We start from the raw sequence: 13,857 nt of genomic DNA, 5'->3' as shown, positions 1-13,857 counted from the left end.
TATCATTTGGTGCATACTGGTGTTTGTAATATATTGCCATTTTGGTCCTCATTTAAGATGTTGAACTACATGCAGATTAATATTGGTGAAAAGTAAGTGTTGGGTTAAATAGATCATCTTCCTGCCGCAGAATTCTGTGGGAAAACAAAACTAGGATAAACACATGATGAGAGGCTGAAAGAGCAGGGAGAAAAGGTGACAGAGACGGGATGGGAAACAAGTGGGGACGGAGCTTAAAAGACTGGGAGAAAATAAGCAAGAGATGACAGAAACGTTATGGGTGAGATGATGAGGTCATTTGAGGTGTGTGTTTGTGTACATATGTGGGTGTTTGGGGTAGGTGGGAGGACAGGGTGACTTGTTTCCTGGCCCTGGAAAAGCTGGCAGTGTGTAGGAGGGGAAAGCCCGGGGCCTCGGCCTGGCCTTGCACTGAGGCAGGTTATTGAGTTTAACAGGATGTGGCCTAGGACTATATACAGTAGTTCTTACTTGACGTTTGCTTTTTGATAGCAGGGGGAAATTTTAGCTTCTAATATGTAGCAGTGACGTAAACTAAAGGGCAGAAAAAGTCACTTCTTTCTTCACAAAATTGTCAATTTGGCTCGTTCTTGAACTGCATCACAAGTCCGTAAGGAATCATGTCATTGCACTAGCGACAACATGTTGACATGTCAACTGTTGTCAACATTTTCAACATGCCAAAGAAACTTCTGGTGAGAAGTAGCAGCTGACAACACCATGTGTGTAACAGGAGGCATGTGGTTGTCCATATATTCCCCTGGGCAACACTGGAGTTAGCAGTGACAAGAACTACAATACAGAGGATGTGACCACAGCACATTTGGAGGAAAAAGGGTCAAACAAATCTAATAACAAACAAAAACAGTGTACAGTATAAAAAGCTGCATCTTTTCAATATCCGTATCTGTGTGACCCACCTCAGTACATAATCATTACAAGAACAAAACATAAATTCTTCTGCAGTGCATTACAAGTGTGCCGTAATCTACAAAAATACGCTTTTCTTGTCATATACTGTCACTCTTGTTTCTCTCCTCTCTTTTTCCCCCCTCTCTCCTTTCTCTCCCCTCTAATCGCTCTTTGTCACCCATGGGTGTCAGCGAGGGCGAAGGCAGAGCGTGTGTGTGCAGAGCTGAGAGACGACACTCAGTAGTCCACAAGCTTGTTGCGCTCTCTACCAATATCAGCTGCTCTGATTCATCAATGTTGAGCTGGAAAAAATGTGCCTGTAGGCTGAAATTTAACAGTGTTGTTGTTCTTTCGGGAGATGACGTGACTAAATGTTAAACCAAGTAAGAGTAGAAGAGCTATGAGTAAGGAAACTAACTAACTAACTAACTAAAGTCCGCTAGCAACTAGGCTAATTCAGGCAGTGTAAAATGCCATAGTAGGCCTACATTTCCCATCATGCCTGCCTAGTCCCGAGTGCTGGACTAAGTAGTTTTAAGTTTGCTGTTTTATGTTCCAAAATGCAAATAGTTTTTTGTTAGTGTTTGTAATGTAATCTGTCTGTTCAGAACATGGTGGCTTATTGTGGTAATTGTTATATTTGTACTGGTTTATAGTTTTAAACATGAGTTAGAAGGTGTTACATTTCTCGAGTCCAGCTGTTTTTTCCCTTCTAATGCACGCGAGTAGGCGGGAGCTGAGAGAAACAAAGTAATCGCTGAATTATTCGTAATTAGATTTGAGAGGCTATGATTGTAATGTAACGGAGCTTATAAGGGAACACAAGCTTCTTCTACTGAACTTATTCTTTTAGGGACACGTGCTTATTAAGAAGGGTTCCTATCTGATAAACCATAGATATATTTTAACCCAGGTGGTGTATGCCATGATGCACACCTATCATTGATGGGGTTTGTGATAGAAACCATTTTTCCTTTAATAGTAATGAGCAACATTTACAGACAAAGACAGGTACATATGCCATGGAAATAATAAGCTGACAAAAGATATGGCTGTTGGACTTCCTTGTATGGTAGTGCCTGAGCTTATCATAGGTGTCATAACCAGTGTCATTGTTGTCATTATATCAGGAGCTGCTGTTACTCACCTCTTCTGAAGCAGTTGTTGAGGCTGCACGACTAGCACAGATATAAATGCCTTTTCACTGTAATTGCTTATATTTATTTTAGCCTGAATGTACTTTGTAGCAGTTACCTCTCATGATCATGCATTCACTTATTTTGTGAAGCTGTTTCAGATTACTCCTCACACTGTAAATACATCAGCGATAACAGATGATGAAGCCCAGCTGTTTGTGGGCGGTTTGTGTTTAGAAGTGTATTTTTCCAGTTCTGATTCTTAGAGCTGATAACCACCGCCTTCAACCGCAACCATCAAGTTGCTCTGCAGCGCTGCACTGGAGGGGATTGTTGCTGTGTGCCTCCATTAATCATCACCAGGCAGACAACTGTCATTATCCAGACACTCAAATACAATTTACCGCTTCTGTGGATACACCACGCGATGAACAATACATACATATTATGTCTGTTAAGCTTCTCACAGTTAAAGCTGGAATAGGTAGAATTTAGCAAATATTATTTTACTTTTTACTTTTGTTATTTTTATAAAAAATATTCTGCCTACTGAAGCTTTTTAGCAGTTTAGATGGCATCGTGTTATAGGCTAGTGGTCAGGAGGATGTCAGTATTTGTTCGTGGTTTCAACTTTACTGGGAGGGTTGTAAGGGGATGATATGCTGCTGGTTTTAGCATTCATAGCAGAGGAGAAATTTAAGTGGAAGAAGGAACACGTGAAAGGCAAACGGGAGGAGGGTGGACAAATGACACGCTCGTGGGCTTTCACATGTTCTTCTGTGAACATGTACACGCGTAACCACAATGTGATTCTTTTCCTACCTATTCTCAGAAAATACAACTAAGATTTCAAGCAGATTTAATTCCCTGAAAACAATTTTAAAAGAAACACACACACACACACACACACATATTTCTTTTTATTGCGCAGCAGAGAAAAAGAGAGCAAGAGAGAGTGAGAGGCAGGATTAGTAGTTATACGGTTGTGTGGCTGTGTGCTGTGGAGGGAGCCAGATTACCATCAGAGCAGTTGGAATTCAAGCCTTATCTCTGCTCGGCAGGGCCCAGTCTCAGGAACAGTAGACGAACTAGCCCTCGGTACGGGCCTGCCGGGGGACAAACACTGCTGCCTCTGTTACGCTCTGCTTAACAACTCGATTAGCATGGTGCTGAGGCCGGCCATGTCTTGGTTAGCACCAACCAACCTGCTGCAGTTTTCTGTGATTCCTCTTTATCAGAGTATCAGGACTGTTGGTCCTCTTAATAACAACACTGCACCAGCACAGCATGCTCTGTTACATGAGTTCACATGATGTGGAAAACCTGGAAGTCACATCACAGAGCAATGACCCGCAGGTCTAAATACAAATCACATATTTGCAGAACAAATTTAAAACTAGTTTCAGCTTGAGCTTGAATTAATCCAGTGTGATTCAGCACATTGAAGTCATTACGGGTTTTATAACCAAAACCATTTTTACAGTTAAAGCTATTATGACAGCTCTTAACTTTAATTGTAACCCAAGTTAAGCTGTATTTTCATATAAAATCCGATTAAGTAGTTTGTTTAATTCTGTTTTTTTAATCAAATTTATGTTTGTATCAAATACTGAATACAGATACTGGCATCATATAAAACTAGAAAACCTACGGAATCCATTAGTTCTAATCATGTCATACTAGCTTGTCGCAAAGGAGGCTAAATAAGGCTCCAAACTTATGCTAAATTTTGGAGAGGAAAAACTGGCATGGTCATTTTCAAAGGGGTCCTTTGACCTCTAACCTCAAGATATGTGAATGAAAATGGGTTCTATGGGTACCCACGAGTCTCCCCTTTACAGGCATGCCCACTTTATGATAATCACATACAGTTTTGGGCAAGTCATAGTCAAGTCAGCACACTGACACACTGACAGCTGTTGTTGCCTGTTAGGCTTCAGTTTGCCATGTTATGATTTAACATTTTTTTTATGCTTAATGCAGTACCTGTGAGGGTTTCTGGACAACATTTGTTATTGTTTTGTGTTGTTAATTGATTTCCAATAAATATATACATACATTTGCATAAAGCAAGCATATTTGCCCACTCTCATGCTGATAAGAGTATTAAATACTTGACAAATATCCCTTTAATGTACATCTTGAACAGATAAAAAAAATGAATTATGGAAAATCATGATTAATTGTGATTACATATTTCAATCAATTGACAGCCCTAGTTTGTATCAAAACTCTTCTACTACTATTTTCATCAATTGTTTGTGACTTACTCTGCATCAATAAAAACAATGCTGTTTTTTCGCATACTGCGAAATACTGTACATGTGTCTATCTGTGCTCCTCTGGGTTTTTCCACAATTATGCTTCTGTGGAATGATGGCCCTGGTGACACAGTGTCCCTTTTCCGAGCCTTGTTGTTTACTCACCACTCCTCAGCCAGTACAGCCAAAAAAGGAGGGAGGAGAGCAAGGGGTGGGACAGAATAGGAAGACACGCAGCTGATCGGATAAACAAAGAAAAATGGAGAAAGGAAACGTGGTAAAAAGTGACAGGTCATATGTTAAGGAGTGGTGGTGATATTTTACAGGGACCCTCCCTACATCTACCCTCCTGTCAGCCTAGTAAAGCTGTCTGCAGGCAGAACAACTTTGGAGAGCCTGCTTTCAGAGCTCATGCCTGATCTTGCCCTCGGGAAGCACACACACACATACACAGGGAGAAAAAGAGGTAGAGAGAGAGAGAGTTACAGAGAGGCATTCTCATTGAGCTCCCAGCAAACACTGATAAGCTGAGTGCTGTACCCTTGAAAAAGCTCTTTCTAATACTCCACACGTTACGGTCAGCGAGTTGTTTCTCTAACGTCAGAGGGCAAAAATATACACATGTATCTGTGAGGGGTGAGCCTGTGTTTGTCCAACACCCCCCTAATTCCCATATGAGTTAGTCATGTTAACACGAAGAGCTCTACATCTTGTCTTCTCATGCCGGTGAAACATTTTCAGCTGAACTGTGAGTAATGGCTAACACACAGCTATGACAGAAGTCAGCACAGCTTTTCAACATTAATCAGTAGCATATTGTTGAGATTGAGGCGGCATCACGACTTATCATCTCTGTTTCAGGACAGCTTTTACTTTGGGTTCTCACAGCATATTGTGCTTTAACCCCACTTATCACTGTCTGTACAGTATTTTTTATCTGAAAAGGTGTCACTCTGGAGGTGCTGTAAGCATGTTTGAATGCACAGTCGCAGTACTGTACAGAGATGTGTAAAGGAAGTGTATAAATATTTGCTTTGCTTGGATGTTATTTAACACAGTAGTTTACAGCACAGACAACCAGGCCTTAAAGGAAAAGTTCAACATTTTTGGAAATTTGCTCTCTGTTCTGTTTCATCTCTTTGCTTCTGTACTCTTTGCTATACTGGTTGCCTGGCAACTGTTTGTGCTAAGCTAATTTAGCTGGCTGCTGGTGATAGATTCATTAAAACAGCACTGACATGATCATCTAAGTGACTAAGCATGTTTCCCGAAACGTGAAACTGTCCCTTAAAAAAATTACAGTGTAGTATTATAGTCTGGTAGTATTCAAGGCTGCTTCATGGTCCCCTGGAGGGTGTAGTTGGAACATGGGGGTGTGGGAACTTCCACACATGATCCACAGAGTATAAATATACATGCACACACAATGAGGACTACACACAGGCAAACACATACAATAAAATAGAGATCCATACTCCCATTTCCAAACAGTTTCTCCTCTGTTCAGCTAGTCCTTGTGTACCATGTTCTTTCCCCCCATCACTCAACCCCTATCTCCCCACATCCATGTTTATAAGTCTCAGGGGGCCGAGGGGCTGCCTGCCTGTGAGAGGCTAGTTAAAGAACATGGCATGCTAATGGCTTGGAGAGGATATGAATAGAGGGGCGACTGGAAGGCAGCCATAGCTGAAATGACACACACATACACACACCGAAACAAGCGCTCTCATTATGCCCGCCCCTCGCTTTCTGTTTTACGTGCTCGCTCTCACACATCTGTGTGTGATTAGATTTTGTTTGGGCTACTCGTGTTACTCCCAAAAGAGTGCAGCATTGGCTGAAATCCAGAATGAATGGGCCACCTTTATTGTCTGTGGTTCACTCCCATCCATGCATCTTTTGTCTTTCTTAGGTATACACTTATTATTCCTTTGCTGCTCAGCCTATGTGCTGTGTCTGCTATAGGATTAGGATTAGGATTAATAGTCCTTTATTTTCCCATGAAGCTTGATGATAAAGGGAGTCTTTGGAAAGGCTGGCTGTGGTTGCATACATTTGTTTTGATTTTGGAGTCATTTTCACAATATTAAATTCATTTAAGCTGAAGAAAATCAGTGTGACTCGCTGCCCTGACCCTCTGTGTGTGCCCTGTTTCAGTGGTTGAACTTAACAACTCCTCTCTTTGTCTGCCTTCAGGACCTGTCCTGCATTGATGACCTCTCCACAAACTCTCTGTTCTCCTCTCCGGCTGACTCACTGTCGGAGTATGCTGATGCCCAGCCCTTCATCAGCCCTGACAACCTGACCACGGTGCCCACCCTCTGGGACGTCAACACTAGTACCACCACACCAGCACAGAGCCAGCTAGAGGTCAGTAGTAAGCACACACACACACACACACACGGCATTACCAGAAACACTGATTACCACACCAACAGCTCATCTTACAGCTATTATGTAATGCAAACTTAAATCCACACACGCATGTCTGTACTTGGGAATGTGGACACCACACGCTAGCAAGCAAGGGTCAGATAAACATTAGTGCTGCCGCCTGCTCTCATGGGACTTTAATGGCGTGGCTGTTCATTCTTCTGAACACCATCTACGCTACAGCTCTATTTCAACCAAGGCTTCAGTGCAATCTATACACAGGAAAACAGCTTTTATTAATATTTAATTTGATAGTATGCAGGGCAGGACCATGGTTGAACAAGGGATTTTCCTCTTGTTAGCCACCCATTTGTTGTGTAATGGATTTAAGCCAATTTGTATCAATTATCTCCTTGGGAAGTAACAATGAATTGCCGTGATCAGTTACTGAATATTTAAACCATGGCTAATGCTCTGCCCCCTCAAATAACCTTTTTAACTATTAGACAAATATTGATTCACTGACACTTACTACAATAGCAATAAGTCTTTATTTATGCAGGTGTAACTCTCTTCAATTGTGCTTTCACTTTTGGGGAATCTGTAACTTCCCGGAAGTTTAAGTTTCATGTTTCAATATTCGTCATATGCATATGCACAACAATTACAGCAAGCAGTGGTACAGCAAGCAGTGGTACAGCAAGCAGTGGTACAGCAAGCAGTGGTACAGCAAGCAGTCGCACAGCAAGTAGTCGTACAGCAAGCAGTCGTACAGCAAGCGATCTCTCCCTTCAACAATACTCATTAAAAGTTTATATATATAAAACAGGAAAATCACACAAGTAAAAGCAAAATGAGAATCAAAGGCAAAAGAGTGCAAGTCATAAATATTAAATAAGTAATGTAAATATACATTTGTGGAAGGCAGTATTTCAAATGGATGAGTTTAGTTTAGTTTCGGTCGTTTTCAACTTACACAACTCAAATACACATATAAAAAAATAATAATAGACAATAATAAGTCATTACGTTTGAAATAGTAACAAAGCAAAGCAAGTTTATGCTGACTTAAAAGGTGTACGCTGAAACCGTAGCTTATTATTACACCTGCCCTTTTTACATCAATTATTTTGTACACTTGTCATTAGATTTATACACTGAAAATGAAAGAAGCAAAATAAAATATATTTATATTACATGTACACAAAAAATCAAACACACTAGTGTTCATACCTCAGTTTTATATTTTATAATCATCTTATTTTAAAATATATATTATAATTTATAAAGTGTATTACACATTTTCATTTAATTTTCAAAACTATTCCACAAATTAACTCCTTTGACTGTTATACATCTTTGTTTTGCGTTTGTTCTAATCTTTGTTTTTGTAAACCTGCAAATTCCTCTTAGTTCATACTGGCTCACTCTAATTTAGAACAACTTCTGGATACATTCTGGTAGCAACATATTTTCCAGTCCACCAAATATTAAATTTGAGAGCATGTTTATAAATAATGTTAGTTGGAAAACACCAATAAATAGTATCATTACAGAGACCTGACCACTTGATAAAAATGATCGTGTGGAATACGGTGACAACACTGTGAATAGGTACTGTAGTCCTTTGCTGAGCCTTTATACACACACTCTTTTCCAGATACTTTTTTTTTTACTTGAAATTCACTTCAGTGGTCCATTATTCTTAAAATGTAAATTCTCAAATAAATTGAATGAATGTACCCATTTGTTACCAGCTATTTTGACAATGCAGGCAGAGCACTTCAGGGGACTCGATCACATTGGTTCCACATGACTGACCACTTCTATAGTTGCACATAGACACTGCACAGAAATGTTAAAACATTTTTGAAAACATATTTTTGGTTTATTATTTCTTATACAAGTTGATTTTGTTCATTGTTTTCTTGTATCTCCGGTACAGAGAGCCGTATGAGACTGTAAATAATAATCATCTTTGTTTCTGATGGACTTTCCCTTCGAAGAAACTCATTGAACTGCAGTATATCATATCTGAGAAGAGCAACTTTGTTGTCGAGTGTTAATCCTCTATCCCTGCTCGTGTTGCTGTTGAATCATTTCTGAATTAGATGGGTCCAAAGATATATTTTTGATATGAATCAGAGTACATTCATTTCTCCTGTCATCTGAAAGCCTTTTATATTTTCCTTTCATTCTGCCCTCATTTCATCCATTATGTTTCCCAGACACACACGGCTTTATCTGCCTTTTGTTGTTGTTGTCGTTTCACCGCCAGATGACAAATTGCATTTTGTTGAGTGCTGCTCCATCAGACAGCCATGAAGTGCCCACATGCTCTCATGCACATTCATATATATATATATATATATATATATATATATACACACACACAACAACACACATACAGTGAATACTTGTGTTTTTTTTGTTACTCTTTTCTTTTGCATTTGTCACTGTTTTCATTTCTGTTTTGTATTTCTTCATTTTATGTTTTGTTGACAGCTGAATGGCACCAGCAGGTTTCATGGCTTGGCCAGTTTGGATGATATATCTGCTATTATCAGCACCCCACCTTTAGGAGGATTCCAGGTAGCCACACCAACCTCTCCAATCTGATGTTAAAATGAAACCAAGCTCTCTAACTAGACGAGCCTCACGGCAGTTCTCAGTAATGCGCAGATATTCAGTTTATGTCTAATGTGCAGCTGTCATTGCCCTGCGTGTTCGCAACACAAGATAAGGCTTAAGATTGTTTTACATAGCAACATATCATGCCTCTAATCTGAGTCAGAAGGCCCCATTTTGACAGTGCAGTACATGAAGCTAGTAGCACGTAATGCTTGTGCCTTCTTTACATGTCTGTATTACCACAGATGATGAAAGCATTGCTGCATGTTGAATGTATTGGACATTACACAAACCTACAATGAATAGAGAATGGATTATTCCATACACTGCCTTGTCTTTTTGAGTAGACCATGGGACAAGAATAGAGTGTAATATTAATCTGTTTGTCAAAATGGGACCCTTTTGCATCTCCAGTTTCTCAGATAACATAAATCAGTAACACTTTCTATGACGCCCATGTCTATAATGAATTATAAACACAAGTGTAATGTGTTATAATCTGCTTATAGCACTGTATAATTATAGTTATAAGCGTTCATACATACTCATAATGCTTTAGAACAGTAATCATAACATATTATAAAGCATTTTATAATGACTTATAAGGTCAGGTGTCATAATACTTCATAACTGCACTGACTGACAATTATTTTTGCAAGGATCATGGTGTATTATAATTCCCATAGTTTCATAACACATAATCACTGTTGTAATGCATTATAACGCAACTATAAGTTACTATAAGTTACTGTAAGTGGTTATTGTTTGCTTTACGTAAAGTAAAAAAACATATCTATGCAAGAACAACACACAAAACATTATAAAATATGTATTTACTTTACTTAAAGCAAACAGTGACCACTTAGAGTATCACATTATAATGATTAACAACTATGGAAATTATAATACACTACACACAAAAAATGTCAGTGAGTGACCAGCAGTTATGAAGTCGTTATGAAGTGCTTTGTAATGTGATTATTGTTATAAAGCATTATGAATATGTATGAGCGCTTATAACTATAATTATACAGTGCCATAAGCTGATTATAATCCATTATAAGTATGTTTATATTAATACATTATAGACGTGGGGGTCATAGAAAGTGTTGCCCATTAATCTGACGTGTTTGTTGTTGTTTCAAAGCTCTCATTCATTCTGCTTCGGCTGGTTTTTACCTTTCAATATCATTTGTTATTTTTCTGGTGCACTGGTTAACATTCCCTGATAAGGAGCTCTGCTGTGCTAACTTTTTTACTAACTGCTCACCTGCTTCTTGACTTTCAGCTACAGTCTCTTTCCTAACTTCACCTAAGCTGAAACAAGAAGCATAACTCCCACATGTGGCTGTTATTAATGTGAGTTACATTACTGAAGTCTCTTTGGTGTTCCCAGCCTCAGAGAACCCAGTCGTCCCCGGAGGAGGAAGAGGATGCCGAGGAAGAGGAGACAGAGGAACTGGGACATGTAGACACATATGCTGAGTACAGACCTTCCAAATGTAGGCCACTAGACTGAACGTCAACATCCAATTTTTCTTCGTAATATGGGATGACGCTAAAATTTTCCCTTCTTTAAACTACTGTTCTGTTTGTTTTCCTCTCATCAGCCACTATAGGAATTTCTCATCCTGACATAGTGGTGGAGACCAACACGCTATCCAGTGTCCCACCTCCTGACATCACATACACTGTGTCTATCCCTGAGCCAGCTATTAACTGTGGCCTGCTGTCCGCTCTACAGCTAGAGGCCATCATCTACGCCTGCCAGGTACACACACACACACACAGTACATAAAGCACTTATTAATTTTATAGCTATGAATGATTTATGTTTTGATTATGCAGGCATCTTTGTTCATGCATTTGCTCTTTGTGTACCCTCAGCAACACGAGGTTATCCTTCAGAACAACCAGAGGGCAGGCTTCCTGATCGGAGATGGGGCAGGGGTCGGAAAGGGACGCACTGTGGCAGGAATCATCCTGGAGAACTACCTTAAGGGAAGGAAGAAAGCACTATGGTAAGAGCGATTTACAACTCTCGTACACCTCATAGAGGGATCTTGAAACCTAAATAACAACCTAGGGCTGTACCGTAATAGTTTGAAGCTTCGAAGCTTCATTCATAACATTGTAAAAATAAATTAACATTCGAATGCTGCACAGCTCTTGTGTTTCACTGAGTGTGGGGCTTAATCCTCAGTTATGCTTTCCACATGGACATGAGCTGATGCTGAATCGTAAACGTTTGGATCTTTTATACTCCGTGCGGATTTGTTCTCGCGGCAAACCGATATTCCTCACTTCTGCCACCAGCAGCTCCTTAAAGTTCTCTATTTTCTCCCTCCATCCGTATCCACGTAGTTAGAAAATGTTGGATGTACACAGGCAGGGGCATGCACTGATGACTTATATTGATTAAAGAAAGTTAATTTAATAAAAAAAGACTAACTCGTTTAATCTGATGAATCACTTCATTCAAATTGAGGATTTTGTTTGAGGATTTTTGAACGTAAAAAAATGACTAACAACCGCAGTTTCATTGGGTTTCAATAATTGATTTTTATGATTGTGTTTTCATCCAGTTGAACATGTAGAGGCTTGTTTGTGCAGAAGCTGACTGAATTACTGACTCTTCTGCTCCTGCCCTCAGGTTCAGCATATCCAATGACCTGAAATTTGATGCAGAGAGAGATCTCAAAGACATAGATGCACAGAGTATTCCTGTGCATGCCTTAAACAAGGTGAGTCCAGGTGGAATCGGCGTGACAAGCTGAGAGAATGAGTTTTGTGCTTGGCAACTGTTTGAGTTACACGTGCATCCGAGCAGAAAAGGCAAAATATTTGTGACTCTGTAAATGTTCATACATATCTCACGAATACTCCCCTTTTTTAAAATGTTGTATTTGTTGTTGTAGATTAAGTATGGAGACACAGCTACCTCAGAAGGAGTCCTGTTTGCAACTTACTCTGCGCTGATTGGAGAGAGCCAGGCAGGAGGGCAGCACCGGACGAGAATTAAACAGATCTTAGACTGGTGCAAGCCAGACTTTGATGGAGTTGTATCCTTTCATTTAAACAACCTTCACTTAACCTTACATCTAACAGTTTTCTAGAAGATACTGGTGTTCCATGTCTGCGTTGATTGCCCCTTGACCTTTCCCCACTACAGATTATTTTTGATGAATGCCACAAAGCCAAGAATGCCACATCTACAAAGATGGGCAAGGCAGTGCTTGACCTGCAAAACAAGCTGCCGCGGGCCAGAGTGGTGTATGCCAGTGCCACAGGTAGGCTGACACGCAAATAAACACACACTCAATACACGTAATGCAATACAACTGAGGATTTTCTAATATATGTTTTTGTCACCTCTGCCCCAGGTGCCTCTGAGCCAAAGAACATGATCTATATGAGCCGCCTGGGAATCTGGGGTGAGGGCACGCCCTTCAGAGCCTTTGAGGACTTCCTGCACGCCATCGAGAAGAGGTTCGTAGGGTCACACGCTGCAGAATTTTCCTCAAAAGTTTTATGTTTTCCGGGAGCCTTTCAATCATGTGGATCCATATCTCCAAATCGCTGTGTGCCGACTGGAAAATACCTTACAATCAGTTTGAGGTTATGGCTGGTTGATCCGTGATTGAGTTATGTTGAATAATTTATATGCCGTTTGTAAACAGAGGTGTCGGTGCCATGGAGATTGTTGCCATGGACATGAAAGTGAGCGGCATGTACATCGCCAGGCAGCTGAGCTTCTCAGGGGTGTCTTTCCGCATCGAAGAGATCGGACTGGACAGTGACTTCAAACTGGTCTATAACAAAGCTGCCATACTGGTGAGCATCATGCCAGTGTTTATTATAATGGTGTATGCTTATGGTAGTGTGTGTACGATTAAAAAAAACTACTTTAAAATGACTATTCACATGTTGAATCTGTGTCCAGTGGGCGGAGGCGTTGCAGGTGTTCATGCGTGCAGCTGATGAGCTGGGCCTGGTCAGCAGGAAGTCTCTGTGGGGGCAGTTCTGGTCGTCTCACCAGCGCTTCTTCAAATACCTCTGTATCGCTGCCAAGGTCCGCTGCCTGGTGGAGCTGGCCCAAAAAGATTTGCAGGCCGGAAAGGTCAGTACCACACACTCTTGAACACTTGAGTCACATAGTATGTATAATCTGAAGGACTATAAATGACCCAGAGGAAGATCCGAGCACGAACTGTAATTCTATAGATGTTGCGTCAGTGGGGAGAACTCCAAGGACAGAATACCTTTTTCTTTCTAGTAAATTAATGCTGTTTTGAAGCATAGCTTTGCCAAAACTTTGCTTCGTCTGCAGAGTTTGGGATGTAATTTGTTGGATCTACAAGCGACTTCCCTGTACACAGGTTGAGTCGAGTGCATTTTAGTTGTTTCCACTAAGGAGGCCACGTTACTAGAAATTTAGTAATCAATACCAATGCGAGTGAAATTCCATGATTCTCGATACCCAATTTGAAGGTTTTTATTTGTCATTTGTCAATTCCAGCAAAGCA

General features: G+C 40.3%; 1 protein-coding gene and 1 long non-coding RNA gene across 5 annotated transcripts in view; both read left to right on the top strand.

Annotated features, from left to right (window-relative positions):
- Positions 1–13,857, top strand: part of sbno2b (strawberry notch homolog 2b) — an 82,760-nt gene that overhangs the window by 48,690 nt on the left and 20,213 nt on the right. For 2 of the 4 annotated variants that reach the window (XM_074635639.1, XM_074635641.1), the window contains 11 exons: positions 6,524–6,697; positions 9,206–9,292; positions 10,728–10,833; positions 10,942–11,102; positions 11,219–11,352; positions 11,985–12,075; positions 12,250–12,393; positions 12,504–12,621; positions 12,715–12,820; positions 13,012–13,165; positions 13,275–13,451. In XM_074635639.1, the coding sequence (XP_074491740.1) occupies positions 6,524–6,697; positions 9,206–9,292; positions 10,728–10,833; positions 10,942–11,102; positions 11,219–11,352; positions 11,985–12,075; positions 12,250–12,393; positions 12,504–12,621; positions 12,715–12,820; positions 13,012–13,165; positions 13,275–13,451 (1,452 nt within the window). The remainder of the gene's footprint in view (positions 1–6,523; positions 6,698–9,205; positions 9,293–10,727; positions 10,834–10,941; positions 11,103–11,218; positions 11,353–11,984; positions 12,076–12,249; positions 12,394–12,503; positions 12,622–12,714; positions 12,821–13,011; positions 13,166–13,274; positions 13,452–13,857) is intronic. The other 2 variants (XM_074635640.1, XM_074635642.1) reach the window with 1 other exon arrangement.
- Positions 6,713–7,920, top strand: LOC141767916 (uncharacterized). The gene is made up of 2 exons (XR_012593963.1): positions 6,713–7,376; positions 7,420–7,920. It is a non-coding gene; the product is annotated as an uncharacterized LOC141767916 (long non-coding RNA).

Source organism: Sebastes fasciatus, chromosome 5 (assembly GCF_043250625.1).
Source record: "Sebastes fasciatus isolate fSebFas1 chromosome 5, fSebFas1.pri, whole genome shotgun sequence".
Classification (NCBI taxonomy): domain Eukaryota; kingdom Metazoa; phylum Chordata; class Actinopteri; order Perciformes; family Sebastidae; genus Sebastes; species Sebastes fasciatus.
The sequence above is the reverse complement of the archived record's forward strand: the minus strand, read 5'-3'. Positions and strand labels throughout refer to the sequence as shown.